Here is a 27,635-nt window from a genome sequence, read left to right as displayed (position 1 = left end):
TAACTGTTTCCACTCTTAAAAATTGGATAGATAAAAAATAATTTTAGGCATATTCATTATCAAATTCTGAAAACCAACTAATTTTCAGGTATCGTTGCCCACAAAAAAATTTAAATAAAAAATAAATGCCCTTGGGCTTCCCTGGTGGCACAGTGGTTGAGAGTCCACCTGCCGATGTAGGGGACACGGTTTGTGCCCCGGTCCGGGAAGATCCCATATGCTGCGGAGCGGCTAGGCACGTGAGCCATGGCCGCTGAGCCTGCGCGTCCAGAGCCTGTGCTCCGCAACGGGAGAGGCCACAACAGTGAGAGGCCCGCGTACAGCAAAAAAAAAAAAAAAAAAGCCATAATGTGAAATAATTTATAGGTGACAGCAATCTAGTAAGATCACCCCCCCACTGACAATACTGATTTATCAAATTCACTTTAAACATGCAATCTCATAATTTCATTCAAGGGTTAGGAGATATTTTTTCTTCCACTTCATTATTTTTCATCTACAACAGAAAAATTTCAAGAGAAGTTTCTTCCTCATTACCTTTGATTTTCCTAGAAAAGGGATTGATTTTATAGGGTACTATGTTTTGGGGCTTTACAGTGTCTGAGACTCCCTGAAATTGTCTGCTAAAATTCTGTGAATGCTCCGACTTAGAACAATCTACCACTTCTACAATTTCAATTGTAAGTTTCCCAGTATATCATCCAGAGTAAACCTTCAGAACACACCCCTTATGTAACATCATGCTGTACAGTTTTGTAGAAAAGGACTTTACAAAATTTATTTATCTTTGGCCTTGTGTGGACTGAAGCATTATACTGCATGAGCAGAATATCAACTACCGATACTCATGAATACCAGAATTTAAAAAACTGTTCCAAGAATCAAGGCCTTCAATAACTGGCATCTTTGAACATTATAAATGTATTCCTGGATATTTCTTCCTCACTCTTTATAAAACCTTCTGAGAAACCATATTTGAATGATTTAGGTAACTATTTTGCAACCTTTTTTAAAACTACCAAAACTTCCACCAGATTATATTGACGGTACAACCCCATCAAGTAGACTTTATATCTTACCATTCTTTTTTTAGTAATTAACACAATGAAATTATCTTAAGTTTATTATTGAAGACTATGGTATACAATTCTAACATAAATACTTATTAAAAACTAATTTTTTAAGTTCACCCTAATCTAATTTTAATAGTATATATTTCTTTAAATGTCAAAGCTTTATTTTACAAATGAGTAGACTACTGACTTTAACTACATAAGGGAAAAGTGCAAAAAATGACAATGTGACATGTTTAATTCAGGTTTATATTAAAATGAAAATATAAAACTATGTTATGTCAAATACTGACCCTCAAAACCCATTTTCATAATGTAGTTGGAATTCATCCTGTTGAGCTTTAAAATAAACTAGCGAAATTCTTAGAATTTGTGTTTTATTTCTAAGATACAATTTCGAAAATTGTTATTTGTAGGCACCGCTCCCCAAACGTTGCCTTGAGGAGTCTGGGAGAAGCCAAACTAGATACAAGGGTTAACACTTGTTTTGCTAATACAATTTGTAGATAGAGTTCCAAATACCAAGGTAAATTTGCATAGTTGCCCTTTATGGTCCTTAACTTTCTTCAAATTGCCCTTTATGGTCCATTTAAGGATACAGATTATCTGTATGACAGTTAAAATTAGTAACAGCAAGTACTTCTGATCTAAATGATAAAGGGACTAAATGATAAACCAGTCTGCTGTACAGGATTCATTCAATATATAGGGTCACCCAAACTATCAAAATTTAACTAAATAACAATTCTTTAACTAAAGGGAAAAAAAACACATAAAGAGGTTATTAGTACCTCTGTAAGGTTTAAGAAGCTTGCCCAAAGTTTGGGGAACACCACATGCACTGCTGCTTACAAAGAGCAGGAATCAACAGCCTCTATATATGTAGAACCAATGGTAGCAATCAATAATTGGTTCTGCAATCTTCTTTTGAAAAGAACTGTTGATATTAGTATTTAGAGATATTTTTGCAAATTCAAAGATACATTTGATTAAAAATTGTCCCACTGATTTTTTTTTTTTTTTTTTTTTTTGGCAGTACGCAGGCCTCTCCTGTTGCAGAGCACAGGCTCCGGACGTGCAGGCTCAGCGGCCATGGCTCACAGGCCCAGCCGCTCCACGGCATGTGGGATCTTCCCGGACCGGGGCACGAACTCGTGTCCCCTGCATCGGCAGGCAGACTCTCAACCACTGCGCCACCAGGGAAGCCCTGTCCCACTGATTTTTACAAACAGTTTTGCAAGAGAGGGAAGAAATACCGAATGTACATACTCATTTTAAGATGCATCCAATCTCACAACTTTTAAAATATGAGAAGTTGCTTCTTAAAATTAAGCAACTATATTGAACTTTCTTGATGGATTCATAGGAAAGCTATGTTAACATAAAACTATATGTTTCATAGGAAGGCAATTTGAAAATTCACTTGAAAAAAAATAATCTGGGTGATAAAATGCAGATTGCTTTGAGTCCTAAATCAATCTTTTTAGAAACAGGACTGGATCCAAGAAAATATTAAGGAAAAAAACCTTTTTAATCCCTGGCTTTGCTTCTGTTTATCAAACTTTCCATCCAGGTGATAATCTTTTCAAGACTCCTTAATTTCCAAAAAATTATACTATTATTCATTTGTCATGATGTCCTCAACATATCCAAAAGATAATGTCTTAAACTCAGTGTGGTCCAATTTTTACTTTTTTAAAAGCTGAAATTAAAAACAGTATTTATGAAAAATACTGTTTATAAACAGTAAGTTAAGAACATATAAGCTCATTCATTCCTATATTCTCATATTATCAAGCCAGGTCAGAGTACAATTCTCTCTTTTCACTTACAATAAAATTTCTTTTAAGGAGTTGTCTGAGAAAACAGATTTGTGGTTGCCAGGGGATAGGGTGGAGGGAAGAGCTGACTACAAAGGAGCTTCATGGCGAATTTTTGGAGGTATAAAACTACCTATATTTTGACTGTACTGGTAGATACATGGGTACGCATGTAAAAACTGTACACCGAAAGAGTATATTTTACCGTATATATATATATATATTTTTTTTTAAAGTTTTCTAAGTTGTCTCCACAATCTGTCTTTCCATTCTCTCTTGAATCTCCTTGTAAAGTTTTGTGCCCCCACCATTATCAAAACCTACCCTTATCACTAATGATTTCCACACATGCTACTGCCTACTTTACATCTCTCAAAGTGGATATCTAATAAGGAGGTTAAGTTAACATGTCCACAACTCATCTGTTATATTCACCCCTCACCCTGGTTCCTTCTATGTTCTCTCCCTATCCACTGTTTCTATAAATTCCAAGCCAAAACTTTGGTGACATCTTTGATTCCTCTCTTAGCCCTCACATAGATCTAGAAGCAAATCTGTCTGCATTAACTTCAAAAAATTCAACTACTTCTCACCATTCCCACCATCACCTCCCTGATCCTTCCCCAAATGACTGTATAGATAATTCCATCATCCACTTATTATCTATTTTCAGAATAATCTTGTTAAGACATTACAATTAAGATCCTTTCTGGGCTTCCCTGGTGGCGCAGTGGTTGAGAGTCCGCCTGCCAATGCAGGGGACACGGGTTCGTGCCCCGGTCCGGGAAGATCCCACATGCCGTGGAGCAGCTGGGCCCGTAAGCCATGGCCACTGAGCCTGTGCGTCTGGAGCCTGTGCTCCGCCAACGGGAGAGGCCACACAGTGAGAGGCCCGTGTACTGCAAACAAAAAAAAAAAAAAAAAAAAAAAAAAGATCCTTTCTGCTCACAACTCTCCAATGGCCTTTCCCTCATTCAGAGTAAAAACTAAAGATACACAACATCTTAACAGTGCTGTATATGTGTTCAACTCATTCATCATCTCTGAGACCATCTATTTTCCACTAGTACCCCTGGTGCACACAACAATGCCTCATAATAAGATCTTAACAAATAGTTGTTGAGAAAATAAGTGACTTTCCTAAACTGGCCTCTAGGAAAGTATTTATCAAAATTCATCAACAACAGATAACAAACCAAACCTACCCATTTAAGGAAAGCCAGTAGGATTAGTCTGCCTTTTTTCTAGCTTTAAAGACTACTGGGAGAGTTTTTCCCTAAGAAAATCAGACAAAACTTGAATAATAATCTACCACAAAACCGAATCCTTTTTCAAGCTATTTATTACAAAATAAAAATCAGATCTTGTGCCTATAATGTATGTAATTTGAGCCTATTATGCCATGCTTCCTGTAAGGAAATCACAAAGACAATTTTCCATAGATGAGTTTCTCCTGCTATTATATTATACTTTTTGTACCTTATGAATCTGTTCCCCTTGCTAAACTCCACTAATCTCACAGTAATAGCACACTTATCACTGTAAAGTAATAAAGGTCTTGGAAAAAAAGTTTATCCACCTAAACAAGTCAAATTCTATTTGGTAGACTCTGTTTCTTATTCCTTGGATTACAGTTTAAGAGGGTATCAAAGTAAAATCTTATCCTGTTTATCAAAAGGATATGTCCTCTTTCTTTCCTTGAAAAATAACACTGGTTTCCTGGATATTCTTTCACTATTCCCAACAGCTTTGTTCCAAAACTACAGCCTGGGTTCTCTAACTTCCGTAAGAGCAGTCTTCACTCATTATATTTCTCATATCAAACACTACTCAAAATTTGTTATACCTAGTCAGGACTAACTTTGTAGCACTCCAGACGTGTACTGTCCAGCTGAGTAGTGACTGGCCATGTGTGGCTAATTTAAAACAAATTTAAAATTCAGTTCTGCAGTCATGTTAGCCACATTTCCCATATGTGGCTGTCTACAACAATAGTGCACATATAGAATCATCACACAAAGTTCTATTGGACAGCGCTGTTCTGGTTTGTTCCTTCCAGACATCTACCTATACCTATATATAATTTCCAAAGAGAGCCTAGAATTCTATAACTTTAAGTCTATAACAAAAACATAACAAACTAGCTAAATGTCCTTAGTATAAATTGATAGTTACACATCTCCTATGACCACAAAACAAAATGGTGAAACTATTAAAAAAAGCTAAAAAGATTAATAATAAACTTCAAAAATGATATTAGATACTGTATCCAGAGACTTATATCCAGAATATATGAAAAAGCTTTACCCAATATAAAACTGGGCAAAGGATCTGAACACATTTCTCCAAAGATGAACAAACAGGCAATTAGCACATGAAAACCCAACATCAGTTTTTAAGAAAATACAAATCAAAATCACAATAGGATAATCCTCACACTAGAATAAACAACAAAGATACATAATAAAACAAATGTTGGCAAGGATGTGGAGAAATTAAAACCCTCATAACGTGGCTGATAGGAAGGTAAAATGGCACAGATGCTTTGGAAGACAGTATGGCAGTCCCCCCAAAAGTTAAACAGAATTATCATTAAGACCCAGCAATTCTACTCCTAGGTACACACCCAAGAGAAATGAAAACATATGCCCATGCAAAAATGTGTATACCAATGTTCAGAGCAGCAGCATTCAAAATGTGGAAACATCTCAAAAGTCTACCAACTGATGAAGGGATAAACAGAATGTGGTATTATCCAAGCAATGGAATATAATTCAACAATAAAAAGGAATGAAGTACTAATACAGGGTGTAACATGGATGAACTGTGAAAAATTCACGGAAGAAACTGGTCACAAAAGACATCTCATATGATTCCACTGACATGAAATGTCCGCAACAGGCAAATTTATAGATAGAAAGCGGATGCTAGGCCTCGGGATAGAGGAAGAATAGGGAACAACTGCTAGTAAGTTGTTTATTTTTGCGGTGATAAAATGTTCTAATATTAGATAATGATCATGACTGCACAACTCTGAATATATAAATTGAACTGTATACTGTAAAATGAATTACATCTCAACAAAGCTACGTTTTAAAAAAAAAAAGATTAACATCAAGGAGCTTGACAAAGTATACCCGGATGGAGAATGTCCTGAAATAGATTCCTAAAACAGCAGAGGTTACCTTTCCATTAGGTAATAATGTACCCAAAACACCACTTAATTAAGAGCCAAAGCAGATTCTTTGATCTAGACTCAAATGCTTCCCCTTCAAATAAATATCTCCCACTTACTCAACAAGAGTCCAGGACACAAATTTAAATCCAATAATATCATATTTATGTTCAAAGTATAGTCATACTAATATATGCACGCATCTAAAATCTTTCTGCCAACTACAACATGATCAGGTTCCCGTAAGAAAGAACCAACAAAAGGGCTCTAAGCAAATGAAAAATTTTACCCTATGCCTAAAATGACATCTAAACTGTCACCTAAAGAGGCATCTCTTAGCTTTTCCAAGTAGCCAAGAACCCTCTTGCTCTCTGAATCACATGCTCTTTCCAAGCAGATGGTCGCACTCAGTTCTCCAAAACCTAAATATTTCATGTACTCTTCCTTTACACACACATACAAAGCCCATCTCTTGGGTCCAGTGTTGCTCAGGAATATCAGAGAATTGGAAGAAAAGGAGGGAGCCAAGAAGACAGCTCCTCTAACACCAATAAGATGGGTGGTGGTGTCTCCAATCCATGTACTGTATTTTTTGACTTCTTAATTCAAAATCTAAAACACTATGCCTAGAACAAAATAAGGGCTCAAATATTAGTTTAAGGAATATGATGGTCAGCCTCTTTTACCTGTCTTGCATTTCAATGGAGATTCCCCCACCTCAACTTCCTTTCTCCACTCTCTATCACCAGCATACCTTAGTGGAAAAGATCTGTAGGGTAAGTATCAACAAAATTCCTTATTTCCCAAAATTCTAACAACTAACTCAAAGCTTCCAAACACTTGTCACTTAGCAAAAAGGTTATGCCTTTGATGGCATAATTCTAGTCATAAAAGATAAAAATCTCAGCTTTACTTGACTATTTTCTCCCTACAAAGCACCTGCTCTCATAACTTTGACCCAATAAATCATGCCAAGAGCAGTCTACCTCAGAAATTTCTCCCCATTCCAACATTTACAATGGTAACTACACATCTTTTCCCCTCCGGTTTCTCTTTTCTAGTCATGGAGTTGTTTATAAGACATCACTGCTAATATGACACAACTAAATATGCCATACAACTGCCCTTGACAACCAACATTCTTTCCAATCACAGCTGGCTGCTTCCCCAAATATGCTAAGGATATTCATAACTGTGTATCTTTATTAGAGATGTACCCTCACCCTACCCGCCTAAAAAACCTCCTGCTTAATACCAAAGGCAGGTTCAAATACTGCCCTTTGTGAAACTACCTGGAGCTCTTTAAAATTTAACAGGGGAGCTTATAGCTCCCCAAAGGGCAACACAATTCATCTTTCTATGAGACAATCCTGTACAAAGCAGGACACACAGCAGCCCCTATTAATTTCATAGCACTTTCTTCACTGTATAATATAGTACATATCATACATGTACCACATTTGATCTGCTTGTAGATTTACTTCATTCCTCTATTCATGGTGTACTAGCAATATTTACTTAATATATTTGTATGTAGAGTAATAGCAGCACTCTGAAAAATCTCTAGTGGAACAACTTCACAGTTCAGTCACTTATACATTGTTGACATTATTATCCATATGCAACTTATGACAAGTTATGTATTATAAAGTCCTCAAAGACCACCGAACTAAAACCATGGTCCTTTTGAACCAGATCTTTTGCTTACCAGGTGTTTAACATGTCTCAGCTATCATACTATAGCCTATTATCAAATCTGACTAAGTGCTCCCAAGTTCTTTATAGAAGAATGACTGAGAAAGAATTACTCCACTGTCCGTAACTGATATTTCTTTTATTCAAATTGAGACACAATTTGCATACCAAACCACAAAATAAACCCTTTGAATATGTACAACTCAGTGACTGTTAGTATTCTCACAAATTTCTGCTATCATCACCACTCTAATTCCAAAACATTTTCCCTGGGTGATCTTATAAAGGAAAGAAAAGCGGGACTACAACTGATTACAGAAAGTACATCTGAAAGCTTTTCCTAAAAATGGATATGTTTTTACACTCAAGAAAACACTGTAAATATTTGTGGCAGAAATCAAACACTTATAAATCAAGCTTGATAAGAATATTGCCAGGTTAGCTGTGACAATTTCATACATGTTAGCCTACTGAAGAACTTTCAGATCTACTTTTAGTATATTCCAATCCTCTTGCGTGAAAGATAAGATTCCTCAAAAACTATAGCTTTAAAAAATTTTTTTTATTGGAAAAGAGTTGATTTACAATGTTGTGTTACTTTCTGCTGTACAGCAAAGTTTATCAGTTATACATATATATATCTCCATTCTTTTTTAGACTCTTTTCCCATATAGGTCATTACAGCGTATCAAGTAGAGTTCCCTGTGCTATACCAAAAACTACAGCTTTAATGCCTGTTAGATATCTCCAACAATGTGCCAATTATTTTTATTACAACACTTTCAGTACAACAGCACAATGTGCCTTCTAATGATCAGTAATTTCAAAAATAAATGACTAAATATCAATGTGGAAAGAGAATTTAAATAAAGAGAAATTAATTTAAGCATTTGAAAGAAAAAACACTCAAAGGAACTGCTTCACACAAGAAGTCCTCTGACAGGAACTATTCCAGCAACAATTTCCCTAGAAGCAACAACAAGATTCAACAGGACACAACTCGAACTGGATCTCTGTCAGCTTACAGGACTTATCAGACTTTCAACATCAATGAACAATATGTTTTGTAATCAAGGGTAACTGATGCAACTCTCCTAGTTTTATACACAGACCCCCATGAATATTCACCCAACTTTGAGCCTTGTACTCCTACCAGAAAAAAAATGTTAACAGATCTCTGAGTAATTATAAACTATGCATGACAGTTTATAGCATATTTGAAAGAGCTGACAATGTATCTGAGTGACATTAACAACTCTATCTAAAATGGTAGTTTTACGTATGTTGGCACAATTTATGTTAAACTCATTTAAGAACTTCCAACATCTATTACATCAGGAATGGCCTTAAGAACAAATAAAAAGGCCTAATTTACATAATTTATGAAAAAGATAATTTGCGTTAAGACTACAGAATCCAATCTGCTGTCTCCTCAGAAGACAGCATACTAAAATATAAGCGACTCAGTTAAATTTTAATATTTGATTATCCTCCAGTTCTTTTTGCGGTACGTAAGCCTCTCACTGCCGTGGCCCCTCCCGTTGCAGTGCACAGGCTCCGGATGCGCAGGCTCAGTGGCCATGGCTCACGGGCCCAGCCGCTCCGTGGCATGTGGGATCTTCCCAGACAGGGGCACGAACCCGTGTCCCCTGCATTGGCAGGCGGACTCTCAACCACTGCGCCACCAGGGAAGCCCTATCCTCCAGTTTTAAAGATAGAGTATTTATAATCTTTGGGATTTGATCACCAATACCCACAAATACCCAAGCAAAAATACAAATCACTCTAATTCTCCTAACAAAACATCATTTATCACTTACTTCCTGATATCTAAAATACATATATCTCCTTAAGAAACACCCAATGCCTTCATTCTTAAAGTTTCTAACAAAAGTCAGGCTAATGATGATTAAAGTGCGTAATACCTTCATGAAATATTCTGGTCTCCTCTCCCACCTCTCCCATGTCAAAAAAGAGAAAAGAAAAGAAGAAAATAGTACTTGAATCTCAACTAGCCTCCAAATCTACCCCACTAGTTCACAGGGAATACAGGTGGCAGAGGAACATGCTAAACAACACAAAATGCAACCTGCAAAATCTGTGGTCTAAAAAAATTTCCAGTCTGTGGAACACTGATGAGATTATTTTAACTATTTTAATTATAAATGGTATTGTCATTATATTTATAAAAACAGTCTTTATATTTTACTGATATATTACTTTCTTATATATGTATATTTGAATTAAAAAGTTCCATAACACAGAGTAAACAAAAAAGTTGAAGTAACTACTAAACAGCATGTCTAGAAAACAAACACCAATCAGTCTTCATTTCACTATGAAGACTTCTGTCAAATAAAGAACTCTAATTATGCTAGAGATGTTAGTTTTTGTGGAGAGGAATGGTGGGGTGTCCATGATTCCCTTAATTTTGATATTACAGGAATATTCATGCTCTAAAAAGATTGGGAATTCTTGACTGATTAAAAGCATGATAATATTTGAGGGTTATTTTATAATGCAATCTATCTTCCACGTTGCCTGTAGTCTTCATAACAACTCTATTAGTAGGCATTATTATCTCCATTTTAGGGATAAGAAAACTGAGATATGACATATGACATATATGACTCTGGTCATAACCTTTTCCACTAAGTGATTAAGTCTTTGGATTCCTCAATTATTCTTTTCTCTGCTCTGTATCAGCTGCCTCCCTAACATAACAATAGGTAGTAGAAATGTCAAATTTATGTCTTGAAATATTCATGTGAATTTCATGTTCTTCAGGGTATGACTAAGGACTAAAATGACTAAGTAGACAGATTTAACCTCCATTTACATAACAGGAAGCAGAGCTTTCAGCACATCTCACAGCCAATTTCCTATCTTCTTAAGAATCTAACAGCTGATTCAGGATGTCTTAATCTTGTGAATAAAGTATCTTCAGGATGACTTCTGAGAAAAAACTATACCATTTTCCTGAGAAGTTTTTCCATTCTTAAAATGTTCGTTTCCCCAACAGACCTCAGTATATATTTAAATGAGCTCTTTTCCAGGTACTATTTGGTTACTCCATCACTCATCAGAATTCTTTTTCTACTGGTTGAGATTAGAATGGAAGATCAAAGACATTCCTTTTCACTGACACTCCATAATATCAAGCAATACAGAGAATAACTAAATGTCTCTCTTGCCTCTTGAAAAACTAAAAAGTGAGGCCAACAGTGGTAGTGTCACTTTTTTTTTTTTTGCTGCGGTACGCGGGCCTCTCACTGCTGTGGCCTCTCCCGTTGCGGAGCACAGGCTCCGGACGCGCAGGCTCAGCGGCCATGGCTCACAGGCCCAGCCGCTCCGCAGCATGTGGGATCTTCCCGGACCGGGGCACGAACCCGTGTCCCCTGCATCGGCAGGCGGACTCTCAACCACTGTGCCACCAGGAAAGCCCCCATGTCACCAATTTTTAAGACCAAATAGCAGTGGTAAGAAATTTGAAGATATTTCTGCAAACATCTAAATGATTTCACTCTTCTCTGCTGTCTCTAACTCTTTTACTCAATTTTGAAACTCCTCACTTAAAAGAGCTTTTCCCAAACTTATTTAGAGTAGGATGATAAAGGGATGGTCAAAGTTTCACTGCCTCACCAAGACAACTAAAAGTAAAACTTTAGAGGACAATTCTCATGAAGGTAGAAGTGTACACTGTTAAAATTTTCTATACACTCAAAGTCATACATAACTTATCCCTATCCACACATCTACCAATTTTCTCATGACTTTTTCAAATACGAATGCTATTCTGTAGGCACAAGAAATCATAATCATTGTTCCAATCTCCCTGCCTTTTAGAACTGTATCATCACCCCCAATCTACAATACAAACACTTCAACATTAACTTCTAAAGCAATCTGTATTGTTAATTCATTATATATGCTTATTGCATCCTATTTCATATTGGTTGGTTTGCTCAAAGGAGACTTGGATTTTTAAGGTTAGGAATCATTTTTTACAGTTTTGCTGCAATCCCTTACAATGCAAAACCAAGGGGTCACTATGCAATAGGGAAATAATGAAGAGAACATGATACTGCTAATTTAGTCCCATTTCATCATTAGGCAAGTCAGTCCTTACTTTTATGTGGCAAACAAATTAAAACATTTTCTCTGACAATATATATAAACTGATTCTTTGAAATCAACAGAAACGTCACCTTAGCTAGTCTACCTCTGACAATTTTGGGGAAGGTATTTTTTCATTATGTTCTGGCAGAAAGAGGGGGTTTTATTTGAAAACATGTCTGTTATTCATTACTACAAAATGGAACATTACTACGCAATAGAAAAATAAAATGGTTCTCACTAGACAGCTTCTTTCTGGAATAGACAAAACATTTTAAACATACCTGTCATAATAATCCCGTTGAAAGTCATAGTCCAAGTCAAAAGAGGAGCTGAAAAAAAAATACCAAAGAGGATTAATTTGGAACTGTTGATGTAAATTCACAACAGCCGATGGGAAAAAAAAAAAACCCACGCTAAACCAACCCAACAAATAGATCAATAGATTAGCATGAACTAACATCCAATCATAACACAACAGATCTCTAAATTCCAATCACCTTAGGTCACTGGCCATTCAGCGGCCAAACTGCAAATTTAGGTGTAAGATTGCTAAAATGTCAACACACAACATTAACAGCTAAAATAAGAACATGGAAAAATACAATAGTAAATTAAACATTTTTATGTCATCCTCCTTCCCTCTCTCCCTCCCCAGCTTCTTAGAAGCTAAATAACTCCTCCTGAAGGACTGTAATTTATGCTTTAAATACCAAACTACTCTTTAATAGTAAAAACCTCAGGGAATTCTAAAATTCTCTGGGAAATGGGGTAAAAGGAGGTATATTAACACAAAATTAATAAAGCATTACTTTCGCACATATAAAACATACTACAGTTAACCCTCCCCACATCCAGAAAACAGATAGAGAAGATGCCCACTGATGGACACAATGCAGTTATAAATAATAAAGTTCCGGACCTGAGTAGAGGGGACGGAGAAGGGTGTTCTGGTACTGACCCGTACATCTCCGCTGCAGATCGTTTCACACCTGCTTTTCCTCGGTTCACTTTTGGCTCTGCAGCCAGATTAATATCTGAAAAAAGCAAAAACAAAAGCTTTAATGACACCTCCGTTGAGGGGGTAGGGTGGGGTGGGGTGGTCCTCAAACTGCAGCTTTTTAAAGTGTACATGGCCATACATATCAACAAAGGTCAAAAGATATACCTCACCATTCCTTGTCATATAAAATAGGCTCAAGAATTTTTTACAAGGTTTGGACTTAATCTTCCATTTCTTTGTCCTCTGTTCTGTACCAACAAAGCATTCACTATGCAAAACACATTAAGTTTGTCTCTGGTACCTTCTACCCTCAGCTCGCACACTTCAATGAGAAACTCTCACCATTCAGAGAGTGCTCACTCAGTTACTATCAAAGAAGAAAAGTATCAGTGACCAACAGTTGCCTTTCCAGAAATGATTCTGTGTATTTAAAATAAGCACAAATATTAGGAATGACCTCAGAGATATAAATATATAGCAATTCATGAATTAATATGGTTGAAGTACGGCACCCTCAAAATTATCCCCAAAGAGGAATTTTTAATTCTCCTTACAAACAGGATAACCTGAAAAGTTGCATATAAAATACTTAAGAAATACTGTGCAAGGCTGCCCTGGTAGAGCAGTGGTTAAGAATCCGCCTGCCAATGCAGGCGACACGGACGGGTTGAAGCCCTGGTCCGGGAAGATCCTACATGCCGCGGAGCAACTAAGCCCGTGCGCCACAACTACTGAGCCTGTGCTCTAAAGCCCGCACGCCACAACTACTGAAGCCTGCGCGCCTAGAGCCCGTGCTCTGCAACAAGAGAAGCCACACAATGAGAAGCCCATGCTCCACGATGAGGAGTAGCCCCTGCTTGCCGCAACTAGAGAAAAGCCCGTGCACAGCCACAAAGACCCAATGCAGCCAAAACTATAAATAAATAAATAAATTTATAAAGAAAAAACAAACGAAACTCTATTTGGAGAAACTACTAAGAAAAATAGAGAAATACCGTGCAAACAGCGAGATGCTTAAGTAAACAACCTTTACATGAATGCATACACACAGTCCAAGAAAAGGGAAACACGCAAAAAAAAAAATCGTAGTTTCCATATACAGCATAATTTTTAAAATACCTATGCCAGAGTACCCAGCTGCTTGCCATGCCACCCACTATCTATGAAAGAGTTCATGTTCTCCCTCCTATTTTAACAGAAGAGACCATTTGTCAAAAAACAATTAGCCAAAAGCTAGCCAGCTCTCCAAAACTCAGTTTAAATGACTAATTGAAAAACAGACGTTTAAGTACACTGTCTATTTGCTAAACACCATTACATTTATGAATAATCTTCAGAGTTCTTGGCTCACTAAACATTTCTAATTTTTAATGTGTAATGTTTATTAACAACCTTGCTTTTTACAGTTTTGACTTTGGAATCTTAAGATTTTACAAAACTAAATATAGAATTTTTAAATCAATTTAAAAATGTAATAAAATGAAACAGAACTAAATTATATATCAGTTGATTATACAACCTTATAGAATAATTATTTCATGTGATTCTAAACTATAGTATAGTTGACTCTTGAACAACATAGGGGTTGGGGCGCTGACCCTCTGCACAGTTGAAAATCTGCATATAACTTAACAGTTGGCCCTCCTTATCCATGGTTCCGCACTGGGGGATTCAACCAACATTCCTGTAATACTGTAATACATATTTATTAAAAAAAAAAAAATTCCACGTATAAGTGGATCTGCGCAGTGCAAACACATGTTGTTCAATCAAAGGAATACTGTACTAAGTCAATATACAAAATAGAATATACAGTAATAAAATGAACCTCAAATCTAAAATAACATTTAGTAATCTTAACTTTGGTAAAAACACCTATGATTGTTTGAAACTGCGGTACAAAGCGCACGTAAAAGCATACGTTTTGTTTCTTAAAAAAGTAATGTGGGGCTTCCCTGGTGGCGCAGTGGTTGAGAGTCCGCCTGCCGATGCAGGGGACACGGGTTCGTGCCCCAGTCCGGGAAGATCCCACATGCCGCAGAGTGGCTGGGCCCGTGAGCCATGGCTGCTGAGCCTGCGCGTCCGGAGCCTGTGCTCCGCAACGGGAGAGGCCACAACAGTGAGAGGCCCGCGTACCGCAAAAAAAAAAAAAAAAAAAAAAAAAAAAAAAAAAGTAATGTGTCTCCTATTCTGCCCAAGATGCAACTGAAATTCAGTAACGATAAACACTCCTGGTATAACAGGTTTCTAAATAACTCCCATTAAAAGGAGCCAACAGTCTTATGAAAAAGGGACAAACTCCAGGATAGATCAAGAAATACACAGATGACATGGAGTATCTTGTAGTACCAGAAAGCAAGGAAGCAATGCAATATTAGAAGAGTAAGGTCTCAAGGACACAGGAACCAACTTGAAGGTTATCGATCCACTGGCCAAAGACGAAATATCCTGAGCTCTAAAGAATGATTTGCAATGGACTGAACATATGTAATGCGATCTAAAGTTTAGAATATAAACTGTTTATCAACAGAGATCAGATCTCATTTCTCAAAATTTGAACATGCTAGATCACAGAGAAGCCTACTGGGAGAAACCAATATCTAAAACAACCTTTTATTGAGTGTAACATACTGAACTAGAAGCTTCTCGTGAAACATCTCAATTAATCCTCTCAATTTATCTAATTTCTCTTGACAACCCCGAAGTATTATTACTCAGGTAAGAACAGATAATAAACTGAGGTCCTATTACCTTCATTTTAACAAATGAGAATATTAAAGGCTCAGCCAAACTAGACAGACTGCCCAACACATAGTTGTGAGGCCCCAACATACAGCCCAGCAATCTAACTCTAGAATACATGACTAAGCTATACTGTCTTCACCCAGTCGACTGTGCAGTAAGACACAGCCATTTAAAGCAGCAATAGTACCTTATGAAATATCACTCCTATCTCCCCTACCTTACTCAAGACTGCCAACTAAGAGTCATCCAGTCTCTACTATCACAAAACGTCCTAATAAGTATAATCCTCTTTAGCCTATGAAACCTATAAACCCAACATTTTTATTAGGCTAATGTCAGTCATAACATCCAGAACACCTCAGACTGTTAAGTTTATGAAGAGGGAGACAAAGAGAAGACATGAACAGAAAAACTCTCAGATCTGAATTATATAATCAATGATATAATCAATATAATCAATGAAAAATTAATTCAACCCAAACCTTACCTAAAACCTGGCCAGCAATCATTCTGCCATCTTCTCCTGCCACAGCAGCCCGGGCATTTCTCTCATTAACATACTGAACGAAGGCAAAACCCTTATGAACAGAGCAACCCACGATTTTGCCATATTTCGAGAAGATTGCCTCCACATCAGATTTCTTGACCACAAGAGTATTGAGATTCCCAATGAATACACGGGAGTTCATGGAGCGAGGATCCGTCTTGTTGGTAACATTGCTGGCCATTGTCTTTGATGGTAAGGTGCTTCACAAAGCTGAAAAACTGAGAGAAAAAACGGCATTCAGGTGAAAAGATGTTAAAAACAAAACAATCCTTGATAAAAACTTGTTCTACTCTTATTTTGAACCACTGTGACTACCTACTACCTTATTTTGAACCACTTTCAGTCAACTGAAAAGGATCTCATAGCAGCAAGTATATTACTATTCAGAGACTAGAGCCCCCTGAATAAATCCTTATAGAAATTCAATCTCCTCTTCTGTAGTATATTCCTGCTAGATTATCCCTTGTGGCGGGGGGTGAGTCCTCTTCACAGATTATTGGCAACACAATCTTCTTGGGCATTATTAATTCCAAGTGACCTCCCTGTTTTAAAGTCCTCAAGGAAATTACAACCCCCTAAGCTCTCTACCACTGACTTCTTGTTTTTCACCTTCCCAGTCACGCTAACCTATTTCTTGCCATCTATCATCAATAACTCCACCTTCTTGCACACTGTTTTTACTAAAATGAGTCTCACTCATTCCCGCGGATACACAGAACTCCAAATTCTGCCCGCAAACCCTTCTTCAGCTAGATGAATGTGGACCTAACACACTACCCTTCAAGTGTAATTCACTTTATTATACAAAAGCAATAAACAGAACCAATTGATTCACTCTGGAAATAATCTATTTCCAGGTACTTCAACTGATTTATAGTATGCCATAGATTATCAATACCATCTTTTTTACAAAATGTAATGATTCTTTAGTTTTTATGTGAAAATATAATACAAAATATAGCTGGGACATTTAATAATGCTGGATGGTGATGATGATAAAACTACCAGGTAGAACACTGCGTGAATCAAAAAAGAACCAGGAGACGGGCTTCCCTGGTAGCGCAGTGGTTGAGAATCTGCCTACCAATGCAGCGGACATGGGTTCGATCCCTGGTCCGGGAAGATCCCACATGCCATGGAGCAACTAAGCCCATGTGCCACAACTACTGAGCCTGCACTCTAGAGCCCGTGAGCCACAACTACTGAGCCTGCGTGTTGCGACTACTGAAGCCCGTGCGCCTAGAGTCCATGCTCCACAGCAAGAGAAACCACCGCAATGAGAAGCCCACGCACCACAACGAAGAGTAGCCCCCCGCTCGCCGCAACTAGGGAAAGCCCACGCGCAGCAACAAAGACCCAACGCAGCCAAAATTAAATAAATTAAATAAATTTTAAAAAAAAAGAACCAGGAGAACCAAGGAAGAGGATACAACTTTCCTCAGACCGTTTCAAAACAAAAATGATCTTTATGTATGTTATAGAGGCACAATCCTGTAATTACATGGAGACTCATGATATCATTTTAAAGTGCAGATGTTTTGACATTCTTTAGCTTTTGTATCAGTCTACTGCTCCTTCCCACACCAAAGTTAAAGAGTTTAAGATGGATCCGCCTTAGATTTAGTGTAACATTCTTAAGATTATTTCCCATTCATCCCTTTGAAAGGTTCCGACAACAAATTAAACAAAAGATACCAGTGTCTAGTATCTCTTAACTTTCCAATCCTCAAGATAATCGTAACAAACTAGTTTTCGTGGATTACGTAAAAATGTTTTATATATACATACATGTAAAAAAAAATACAGTATAATATTTATACATGACCACCACCATTCTGATCCTTAAAATACCTAGTCATTTCATAAGCATACTGATTTTAAAGCTGTACAGCGCCTATCCTTTCTGAAATTCAAGAAACAGCCTGTCTTTACTTTGCCTTCTAAATTACACCTTTATAAACAGTTAATTTTTTGACTAAGCAGTAAAAATTTACCTCACAGTGGCTAGTGAGAATCACCAACAGCCTTTCAACTTAAGTGGGAGCACCAGAAAGTCTTAGAACACCAAGAGGACTCAAAACAGAAACCTACTAAAAGGCCTAACTGGTTTCAAATACTTCTGCTTGGCTCTTAAGGTTTGCTACTAAGTGGGGACTTAAGCCAGTTTTCAGCAAATGTTTTTCACAAACAATAAATATACGAATAGCAATTACACGTAAAATCTCCCTTTTTAAAAAAAATTTTATTTATACTTCGCTCCGTTGGGTCTTCACTGCTGCGCGCGGCTTCCTCTAGCTGCGGCGAGCAGGGGCTACTCTTCGTTGTGGTGTGTGGGCTTCTCACTGCAGTGGCTTCTCTTGTTGCGGAGCACGGGCTCTAGGCACACGGGCTTCAGGAGTTACGGCACGTGGGCTCTAGAGCGCAGCCTCAGTAGTTGTGGCGCATGGGCTTAGCTGCTCCGCGGCATGTGGGATCTTCCCAGACTAGGGCTTGAACCTGTGTCCCCTGCATTGGCAGGCGGATTCTTAACCACTGCGCCACCAGGGAAGCCCCCTCCCTGGGTTTTAAAGAGAGTAACAACCATGGGTAAAGCATGGACAGCATTTACAACAGAACTTTGTGTCAAAGCATCCATCCCAACCAAAACTCCAAAATGCACGCTGCTGAGGGCAAGCCAACAGCTAACACACACACGGTATCTATCACTGTGGGAGAAGCAAAGAGAAGCAACGGCGAGCCTAAAAGACCCAGAAATTGAAGAATACCAAAACACCCAGGTAGTATTTATTGGAAAGGAAAAGGGAATCAATGTCAGGAAAAGCAGTTCCAACAGGGAGAATTTTGCCTGCTCCAATAGTGGGTGAGTACAAGGTACTGCAGCTTAACGGTCTGAAGGTGCTAGAGCAGCTGAAGTTTCTATAAAATCTCAATACCAACTCAGAAACCCCATATGCACCATTCCTTTCTCAATCCCTTTCGTCTCCCTAAAACTCCTAACTTTACAGTAAAATCACTTTCCTCTTTTTAAAATAGTTCTATTACCTAAATGTATATCCCTGCATAGTATAGTCTTACCCATTAAAACAAGTTTGGCGTGTTTTTTTTTGTGTGTGTGGTACACGGGCCTCTCACTGTTGTGGCCTCTCCTGTTGCAGAGCACAGGCTCCAGACGCGCAGGCTCAGCCGCCATGGCTCACGGGCCTAGCCACTCCGCAGCATGTGGGATCCTCCCGGACCAGGGCACGAATCCGTGTCCCCTGCACCGGCAGGCGGACTCTCCAACCACTGCGCCACCACCAGGGAAGCCGTGATGTGTCTTTTAAGGCTCTTTTTATAAGTCCCCCTTTAACTTAAAATTTATCTGTTGAAGAATCCCGGGCATTTGTCCTGCAGTTTTTTCCAGAATTTCATACCCTCAGTATAATTCCACATATACTTCTGTCCTTTGTATTTTCAGAAATTGGAGGCTGGGACCAAAGGCCTGATTGATCAGACTCATGTGTAACACTTCTGTAAGATTATATATAGGTGGCATTATCTTTTTGTGGTTAGTAATGCTAAAATTCTACCAGATCTCTCTAGGCATATGGTCCCTCAAGATTCTAATATATTACTTAGAAAGAACTTGGAAAATAGTTTATCAGTTCTTGCATCTTAGTAACAGTTTGCCTGTGTCCTTTATATTTGTCAGTTTCACTGGGTATAAAAATCACTGAATAACATTTTATTTCCTTAAATATTTTATTCCATTTACTTCTGGACTGTCACAGAATCATTCTAAAGTGTAAACCTTGCTGGCAAAGTTGTATTTTTCTCAACTTAAGTAGAAACTGCAGGGTTTTTGCTTTATGTAACTCATTAAGCTTTTTTCTTTTTCTTTTTAAAGACTTAACAGAAATGGAATAGTGTATCTGAAGCTGCCTCATGGGTCACAGAAGTTTACACTTTGGAGTCACCCTCATAAGACAGGTCAATTCCTCCTAGCTTTTTAAAGGTAGTATCAGTGAAGGAAGAAATGGGAGAAACTGTTCTGACTGGGTTAAAACTCAGACCCAGAGGGTATATAGTCTTAAAGAACTATATCAGATTTTAAGTGTAAAAGCAAGTTGCAGAGAAAGGGGTCAGTTTTTGCTTTTTACTTTATACAGAGCTGTAGCATTAGGTTGCACTGGGTTGGCCAAAAAGTTCGTTCCGTTTTTTCATACGATGGTATGGAAAAACCTGAATGAACTTTTTGGCCAAGCCAACATTCTACATGCATTTTTGTAAAAGATTTTAAACTCAGTATTCTAATTACCAGCAATTGCAGTCTTTAGAAAATTCACAGATTACTTTAAATGACACGAAAAATTACGATAAAATGTTTACGTTAGAAAGCAGTATATATAATTGTACAATACTTAACAGGAGGCATATATACCTACCCACATAATAATTGTGTGCTTAGGAAACACAGGGCAGAAGTATTTAAAAATATTGTTCCATGGGTACTCTTGTGGTTAATCAACTGTTACCACCTGCATAGTTTTTTATATTACCCAAATTTTCTACAATGAACATGTAAGTTTTTTGTTTTGTTTTTAGGAAAACATTTTAAGTCAAGCACCTAACTCCTAATCAGGAAATGCATTTGAGAGAAATAAAAAAGGGCCTGTCACATTAGTAACAACAATTCAGGTTCTTTAAACATTTATTTTTTAAAAACTTTCAAACGTTTTGAGAACATCCATGTACTAATGTACACTAACAGTCTTAACAACACTGTTACATAATGAAGTAACGTTAATTCACATGAATTAGTTTTAACTTTAACAACCTATTCTACTGTCTCCGTGAAGAATGTCTAGTTCACGGATCCAGAGTTTATAAATCACAACTTCTTCCACTTTTTGAAAATCAGATGTTTCTGGCACATCATAAACACTCAGCAATTTCTGAGTATTCTGGTCACACCCTGCAAAAGTTTTCTCAGCAAAATCATGAAGATAAATTCATTCTTTTAAAAACTCAATACTGAATACTACAGAAGAGCTAAGTAAATAAAAGTACATAGAATAAAAAATATACAGAATCAGTTTCTTTCCTAAAATTGGTTTCAAAGAGTAAAACCAAAGGGGGAAAGATTTTTGAAATGATTATGGTCCCCTGGATACTCTGCGTCCTGTTTAATTCAGTAGCAGAGATCAAGTGGATCTGGTTACCAGAAAAGCAGAATTCCACCATAGCACAGACAACAGAAAAAGACTGAGTATTTTCCTAGAGGCTATTGGGTGGCAGTACTCAAACCTCTAGCTCATGGATGCATGCACATGTGTGTTTGCATAATATTTTTGTTGTCATCCCAGGTTCTTACTTCCACAATTTTTATCATCAAAGGATCACTAAGACTGGTGAGTAAAAGTCAAAACCAGGAATGTTGAGTTACTTTTATTGCTTTATTACACCAAAGGATCTGTGTGTCCATTTGACCATGTTTCATGTTGAAGCAATAAAAGCAACAAGAGATTTTAGTGGCAGCGTGAAGGACAAGAATTATAGAAATGTATTTCTATTCCCACTTCTACCATCCCAGTCATATCCTAAAACAGAAAACACAAAATCTTACATCTAATTGGAATGCAAGCAAACCTGTCAATTCTATTTCCAACTGTTCATTCTGAACCTGAGCTACTGTGCTCTCTGCCCTCTTAAGAGGCAAACCTAGCTTGGATTGTCAATCCAGTTTAAAATCTGGGAAATGTTTATAACAATTACTCCATTTCTCTTAAGTTCACATTAAAGAGCAAGTAAATTCTGCTGGGAAGAAATATGACAAGGTGGGAAAGGCAGATTGTGCTGACAATCATGAGACGTTAAGTTTCAAATGGTCCGGAAATGTAGGTTATGAAGGTCCTGGAATTTGCTGGGAGCTGGGCAAGAATCAATTCATAATTGGAATCAAGCTTTCAACTCCCTTGTCTTTATGTACTGGGCACTGGAACTCCAACTTTAGTGGAAAGGGGATGGACGATAAATACTTGACAAAGCAGTGCCACTCATTCAGACTGTGTTCAGTATCATATGTAGGCATATTTCCAGGGAGGATGGAGGCGGGGGGAAACACACAACAGAAAGTAAATCGGCCACAAGATATTTCTACTGAGCTTTTCAGTCAGTCCTCTACCAATTTGCCCTATTCAACAGGCTACTCACATTATACTTACTCATATCACATTATCCGTTGGACCAGAAAAAAAGAAATTTAAAGATGGCATCAATACAGCTTATCAAATGTCAGATATACTAACTAGAGAACAAGGGAAATAACTTACCTCGGACTAGGAAATTCAAAACCCCACCTTAGAATTTTATCACTATCCCTTAAAACCTAAAATAGCCTCTACATTCAATTTAAATTAGATGCAACTGCCATATGCCTAATACGCTATTTCCCATCTTTCTTTGAAACCTTTTAAAGAGAAAGTGTCACCAGATGGCAGCAATGAGTTGGCAAATTTTTAAGATGATGGCAATCAAGTCCAAAGACTTCCTATTTCAGTTTTCCACAATTTCTTATCAAGCATTTCTCAGTACCTTTTGGATACTATAAATAAATATCTCTGCCTACTTAGAGCAGCATCTCCTGGTCTAAATTATTTTCCTTTAACACTCTTAAGCTCCTATTTTACCCCTTAAGGACCCTTGTCCCTGTTCCACACTACTTTCCTGTTACTCCCTTCCCCACCCCAACCCTGTTCTCTGCTTCCTATGTGTCTTTACTGCATTCATCAACTATTTCCCTCTGGCCTCTTCAGAGCGCAACAATAAACTGCCCATATGTCTGCAAAAAGTTGGCCAGTGCAGGGGCTTCCCTGGTGGCGCAGTGGTTGAGAGTCCGCCTGCTGCTGCAGGGGACGCGGGTTCATGCCCCGGTCCGGGAGGATCCCACGTGCCACGGAGCGGCTGGGCCCGTGAGCCATGGCCGCTGAGCCTGCGCGTCCGGAGCCTGTGCCCCGCAATGGGAGAGGCCGCAGCGGTGAGAGGCCCGCATACCAACAACAACAAAAAGTTGGCCAGTGTACAGTGGGCCCTCCGTATCAGCAGATTCTGCATCTGTAGATCCCAACCAATCATGGATCAAAAATATTGAGGGGAAAAAAATTCTAGAAAGTTCCAAAACGCAAAACTTGAATTTGCTGCACACCATTTACATTGTATTTCTAACTATTTACATTACATCATGGTATTATAGGTAATTATAGTATTATATTTAGTATTGTAAGTAATCTAGAAATGATTTAAAGTATATGAGAGATTGTGTATAGGTTATATGCAACATTACACCATTTTATATAAGGGACTTGAGCATCCCCAGATTTTGGTATCTGTCAGGGTCCTAGAACCAATCCCCCTCAGATACCAAGGGACTATAATTTGCTCCACCCCCAAAGCTATAATTATTCATCAAAACATAGACATGATCTCAAGGTAAAGACTATCACACAGAGGCTACTAAAAACAGTACATGGTGGTATTTTCAGGCCACAAGAACACCAAAGTTGGCCATTTTAGATAAACTATGCTAACTGCTATGGTCTAAGCATTGAAACTAAGAATATTCAAGATAAAAATTAGGGGGAAATGCAGAATTCAATAAATGGTACCTGAGTGTGTGTGTGTGTATATATACACACACACACACACACGTATATGTATAACTAAATCACTTAACTGTATACCTGAAACTAATATAACACTAAATCAACTATACTTCAATAAAAAAATAAATTAAAAAAAACATTATAAATATAAGTGAAAAATAAATAAATTAATAAATGGTGCCTCACAGACATCTAGAAACAAAAATTGGGGACCAATCTCATTCTATACACAAAAACATTAACAGATCAAAATCTAAATGTAAAAATTACATATGCAACTGTCAAAACCTATATAAGACAAAAAACTCAACAGTCCCCAAAAAAAGTATGAGTAACCGAAAAAAATAAGGGCAGGAATAAAATAATAAACCATAAACATGAAAAACTGTTTTAAGAAAAGCATACTGAAAAAGACTTAGACCACTTAAACTGTTAGATTGGTGTAGATTGTTATCAATATAAGAATTGATTCAGACAACGGTCAATGTATGCCAAAGCACTGGGTGAAAGCTTGGTGGGAGGGAAACAGGGTTTACACGGTTTCAAAGTACTATCCAACAGACTACTCACTGATTAAAGGAGGAAATAAACGTACCTATACTATAGAAACATGGGTCACCACTTAAACCAAGTAATCTGACATCATATGCTTCCTGATTCCACAAAATAAGAAACATACATTCCCCTATGCAATATTCTTGGTAAAATATTTGACTTGAACCTATACAACAGGGAAACAATCAGGCAATTTCAAGATTGTGGACACTATACAACACACCTGGTTGGGACTCCTCCAAAAAAAGAGCAGGAGGCCATTTCTAGATTAAGAAAGCAACGCTGTGGGGAAGAGACTTTTTTTGTAAAAACGAGAATTTTAATGTGGACTGTATACGAGATAATATTGAACTAATGTTTATTTTCATTGCTTTGATAGTATAGATTATCTTTATTCTTAGGCGATACAGCCATGAAATTGAAGTTCCCATGTGAAGCATCACGCTTGTAACTTTAATATCATTCAGGAGGGAAAAAAAATACAGAGAGCAAACATGGTAATTTAGACAGTTGCTACCAGAAACAAGAACAGGAGGGCTGAAACACAAGGACGGTGTATTTTACAAAAGTACATATTACCTGTTCAAGTTTTTTAAAAAGACCCTATTATAGCAAATGTTAAAATGATATATACCATGTCACACACTCTTGAGCAAGTTCCCAGAAAATATTTTTTCTGTCAGATTTGCTAATATAAGGATGATCATCCGGTGGAGTGGAGGAAGAAACTGGCACTTCCACTGCTATAACTAAGTAAAACCAGTACACGTTTCTGTAAGTTCATTTGAAAATTCTTAATTAAACCTAAGTGCCAAGCAATGGGTAGGTCAACAAATTTGTATTAAGCAACTGACAATGTTAAATAAATTTCAGGTTATCCTATTCTGGAACTGAAAAAGAAACTTTGACCATCTTTAAGTTTTGTAAATCCTTGTGACAAAAAACAAAAAAAAACAAAAAACTCCCAGCCACTTAACAAAAAAATTGGAGAAAACTAAGTGGAAAATGTTTACAATATAAAGGTTCTGAAACGATATAATGATTCCATGTTGGTAAAAATATATTATAAAAATATAAAACATATATAGGGAGGGACTTCCCTGGCGGTCCCAGTGGTTGAGGGTGCAGGTTCGATCCCAGGTCAGGGAGCTAGATCCCACGTGCCTCGTGGCCAAAAAACCAAAACATAAAACAGAAGCAATGTTGTAACAAATTCAATAAAGACTTTAAAAATGGTCCACACTTTAAAATAAGTCTTAAAGAAAAAACCACATATACAGGAGTACAGGTACATCTGTAGCTAATGAGATAAGAGAAAGGATCAAAACATCAAAATACTGAAAGTGGTTATCTTTGAGCACTAATGCTCTAAGTAATTATTTTCCTTCTCTCCATGTTTCCTTCCAAGTTTTCTTTAATAAGCATTTTATAATAAAAAAGGATTGTTCCTATCAAAGTATAAGTAATGCAACAGAAAATTTTAAAAACGAAGTCTTTAAGAAAATATTCCCAGAACCTCAATGATGAAAAAACTAAATCATGTAGTTCAATGCCACCAAATTCTTCAGAGGATGTTAAAATTCCCTTGCAACCTCCTTACTCACCAATTACCAAACTTCATGAACTGCCACTAAAGTCACCGAATTCACAACCTGAAGACACTCAATTCTAAAATTTAATTGGCTCTTAACTAATTTCCTCCCTTAGCTCTTCTCTTTAACGCCCATTCATTAGCAATCGAATAATTTTTTTTTGGCTGCGTGCTGCGCGCGGGCTTTCTCTAGTTGCTGTGAGCAGGGGCTACTCTTCATTGTGGTGCGCGGGCTTCTCACTGCTGTGGCTTCTCTTGTTGCAGAGCACGGGCTCTAGGCACATGGGCTTCAAGGCATGGGGGCTTCAGTAGTTGTGGCACACGGGCTCAGTAGTTGTGGCTCGTGGGCTCTAGAGCGCAGGCTCGGTAGTTGTGGCTCACGGGCTTAGTTGCTCCGCGGCATGTGGTATGTTCCCAGACCAGGGCTCGAACCCATGTCCCATGCATTGGCAGGCAGATTCCTAACCACTGTGCCACCAGGGAAGTCCCCTCGAATTATTTTTTATTTGACTGAAAACATCTTATGCAAACTGTTCCCTATCCTATCTTCCATAAAAATAAGACATGGTGCATTATAACCAATACAACTTAACCTGTCAATGTCCCTCTGAACACAGCAGTCCAAGTTTGGTTGCTCTTGCAAGAGTGGAACACATTGCAGATGCTATCACGTCTGCTAACTTTGGCATTGTCAATTCACTGTTAAGTGCACGGCTTTGCATTTCAGATACTATTTAATCCTCTTGTATCTAGTTCACAATCCCTGGGGTTCCAGCCTGAAGAAAATTTCAAATTTTGATTTTGTTGTGTAAAATACTAACAATCTCTCCCAATTATATACCCTTCACTGATTTGTTCAACATACTGTAAGCAGCCTCACCCATCCTTTTAGAGAGTTCAGTAAGGGCAACACAATTTTCCTTCAACAGTGAAAATTTTTCTTCATGCTATATATTAGTTTTGAAACAGTGATAATTAGTAAGATCAATCTCAACTGAGAAATCCTTCTGCATATGTCTGTACACTGAAAAGCTCCACCCTGGTTTACTGCTGAACAGGACCCAAGTTAATAACTTAAATTGTAAATGTTTAGATACACCTATTTTTTAAAAAAAATTTTTTAACTGAAAAGGTAGATACAAAGATACCTGTTCCCACAGTCATGCCACACCCACCGTGACCAAACTATGTTTAAAGTAATGACTAACCTTGAGATGAGAACTTCCTAAATAACATAATACAAAAAAATCCCCGTACTAAAATATACCATAAATAAAAAGCAAAAAACTGATGAAATGTATGCAATACATATTTGTCCACAATTCAAGTTCTTAATACTGAATATAAAAATATAAAAATAAACACATCCTAATGGTTAATAGCTCAGAGGCTTTGGAGTCAGACCTGTTTCAATTTCAAACTCAACCACTTCTGGTGTGCATTTCCCTCTGGAAAGCCAACCCCTTCAAACACCAGATTCTTCTATCATAAAATGAGTACTGTTGATAGTACCTGTCTCACAGGATAGGTATGAATGAGGTGTAAGTGAAGTAAGGTATAGAAAACAATGAACATAGTGCCTGGCACACAGCAAGCATAGCTGCAGCAGCTGCTCCTACTACCACATCATTTACTATTATTGGTACATACCAACAAAAAATGGGACAATGACAGA

At 37.6% G+C, this 27,635-nt stretch overlaps 1 protein-coding gene across 11 annotated transcripts in view; it reads right to left on the bottom strand.

Moving 5' to 3' along the window:
* Positions 1-27,635, bottom strand: part of HNRNPC (heterogeneous nuclear ribonucleoprotein C) — a 47,599-nt gene that overhangs the window by 5,350 nt on the left and 14,614 nt on the right. For 8 of the 11 annotated variants that reach the window (XM_082841038.1, XM_082841031.1, XM_082841034.1 and 5 more), the window contains 3 exons: positions 16,115-16,392; positions 12,802-12,916; positions 12,164-12,211 (listed from right to left, as the gene is read on the bottom strand). In XM_082841038.1, the coding sequence (XP_082697164.1) occupies positions 12,164-12,211; positions 12,802-12,916; positions 16,115-16,355 (404 nt within the window). In that variant the 5' untranslated portion in view covers positions 16,356-16,392. Of the gene's footprint in view, positions 1-12,163; positions 12,212-12,801; positions 12,917-16,114; positions 18,663-27,635 lie in introns of those variants that run through there. The other 3 variants (XM_082841030.1, XM_082841029.1, XM_082841036.1) reach the window with 2 other exon arrangements.

This window comes from Leucopleurus acutus, assembly GCF_964270905.1.
Source record: "Leucopleurus acutus genome assembly, chromosome: 1".
Lineage (NCBI taxonomy): Eukaryota > Metazoa > Chordata > Mammalia > Artiodactyla > Delphinidae > Leucopleurus > Leucopleurus acutus.
Note: the sequence above shows the minus strand (reverse complement) of the source record. Positions and strands in the feature narration are given on the sequence as shown.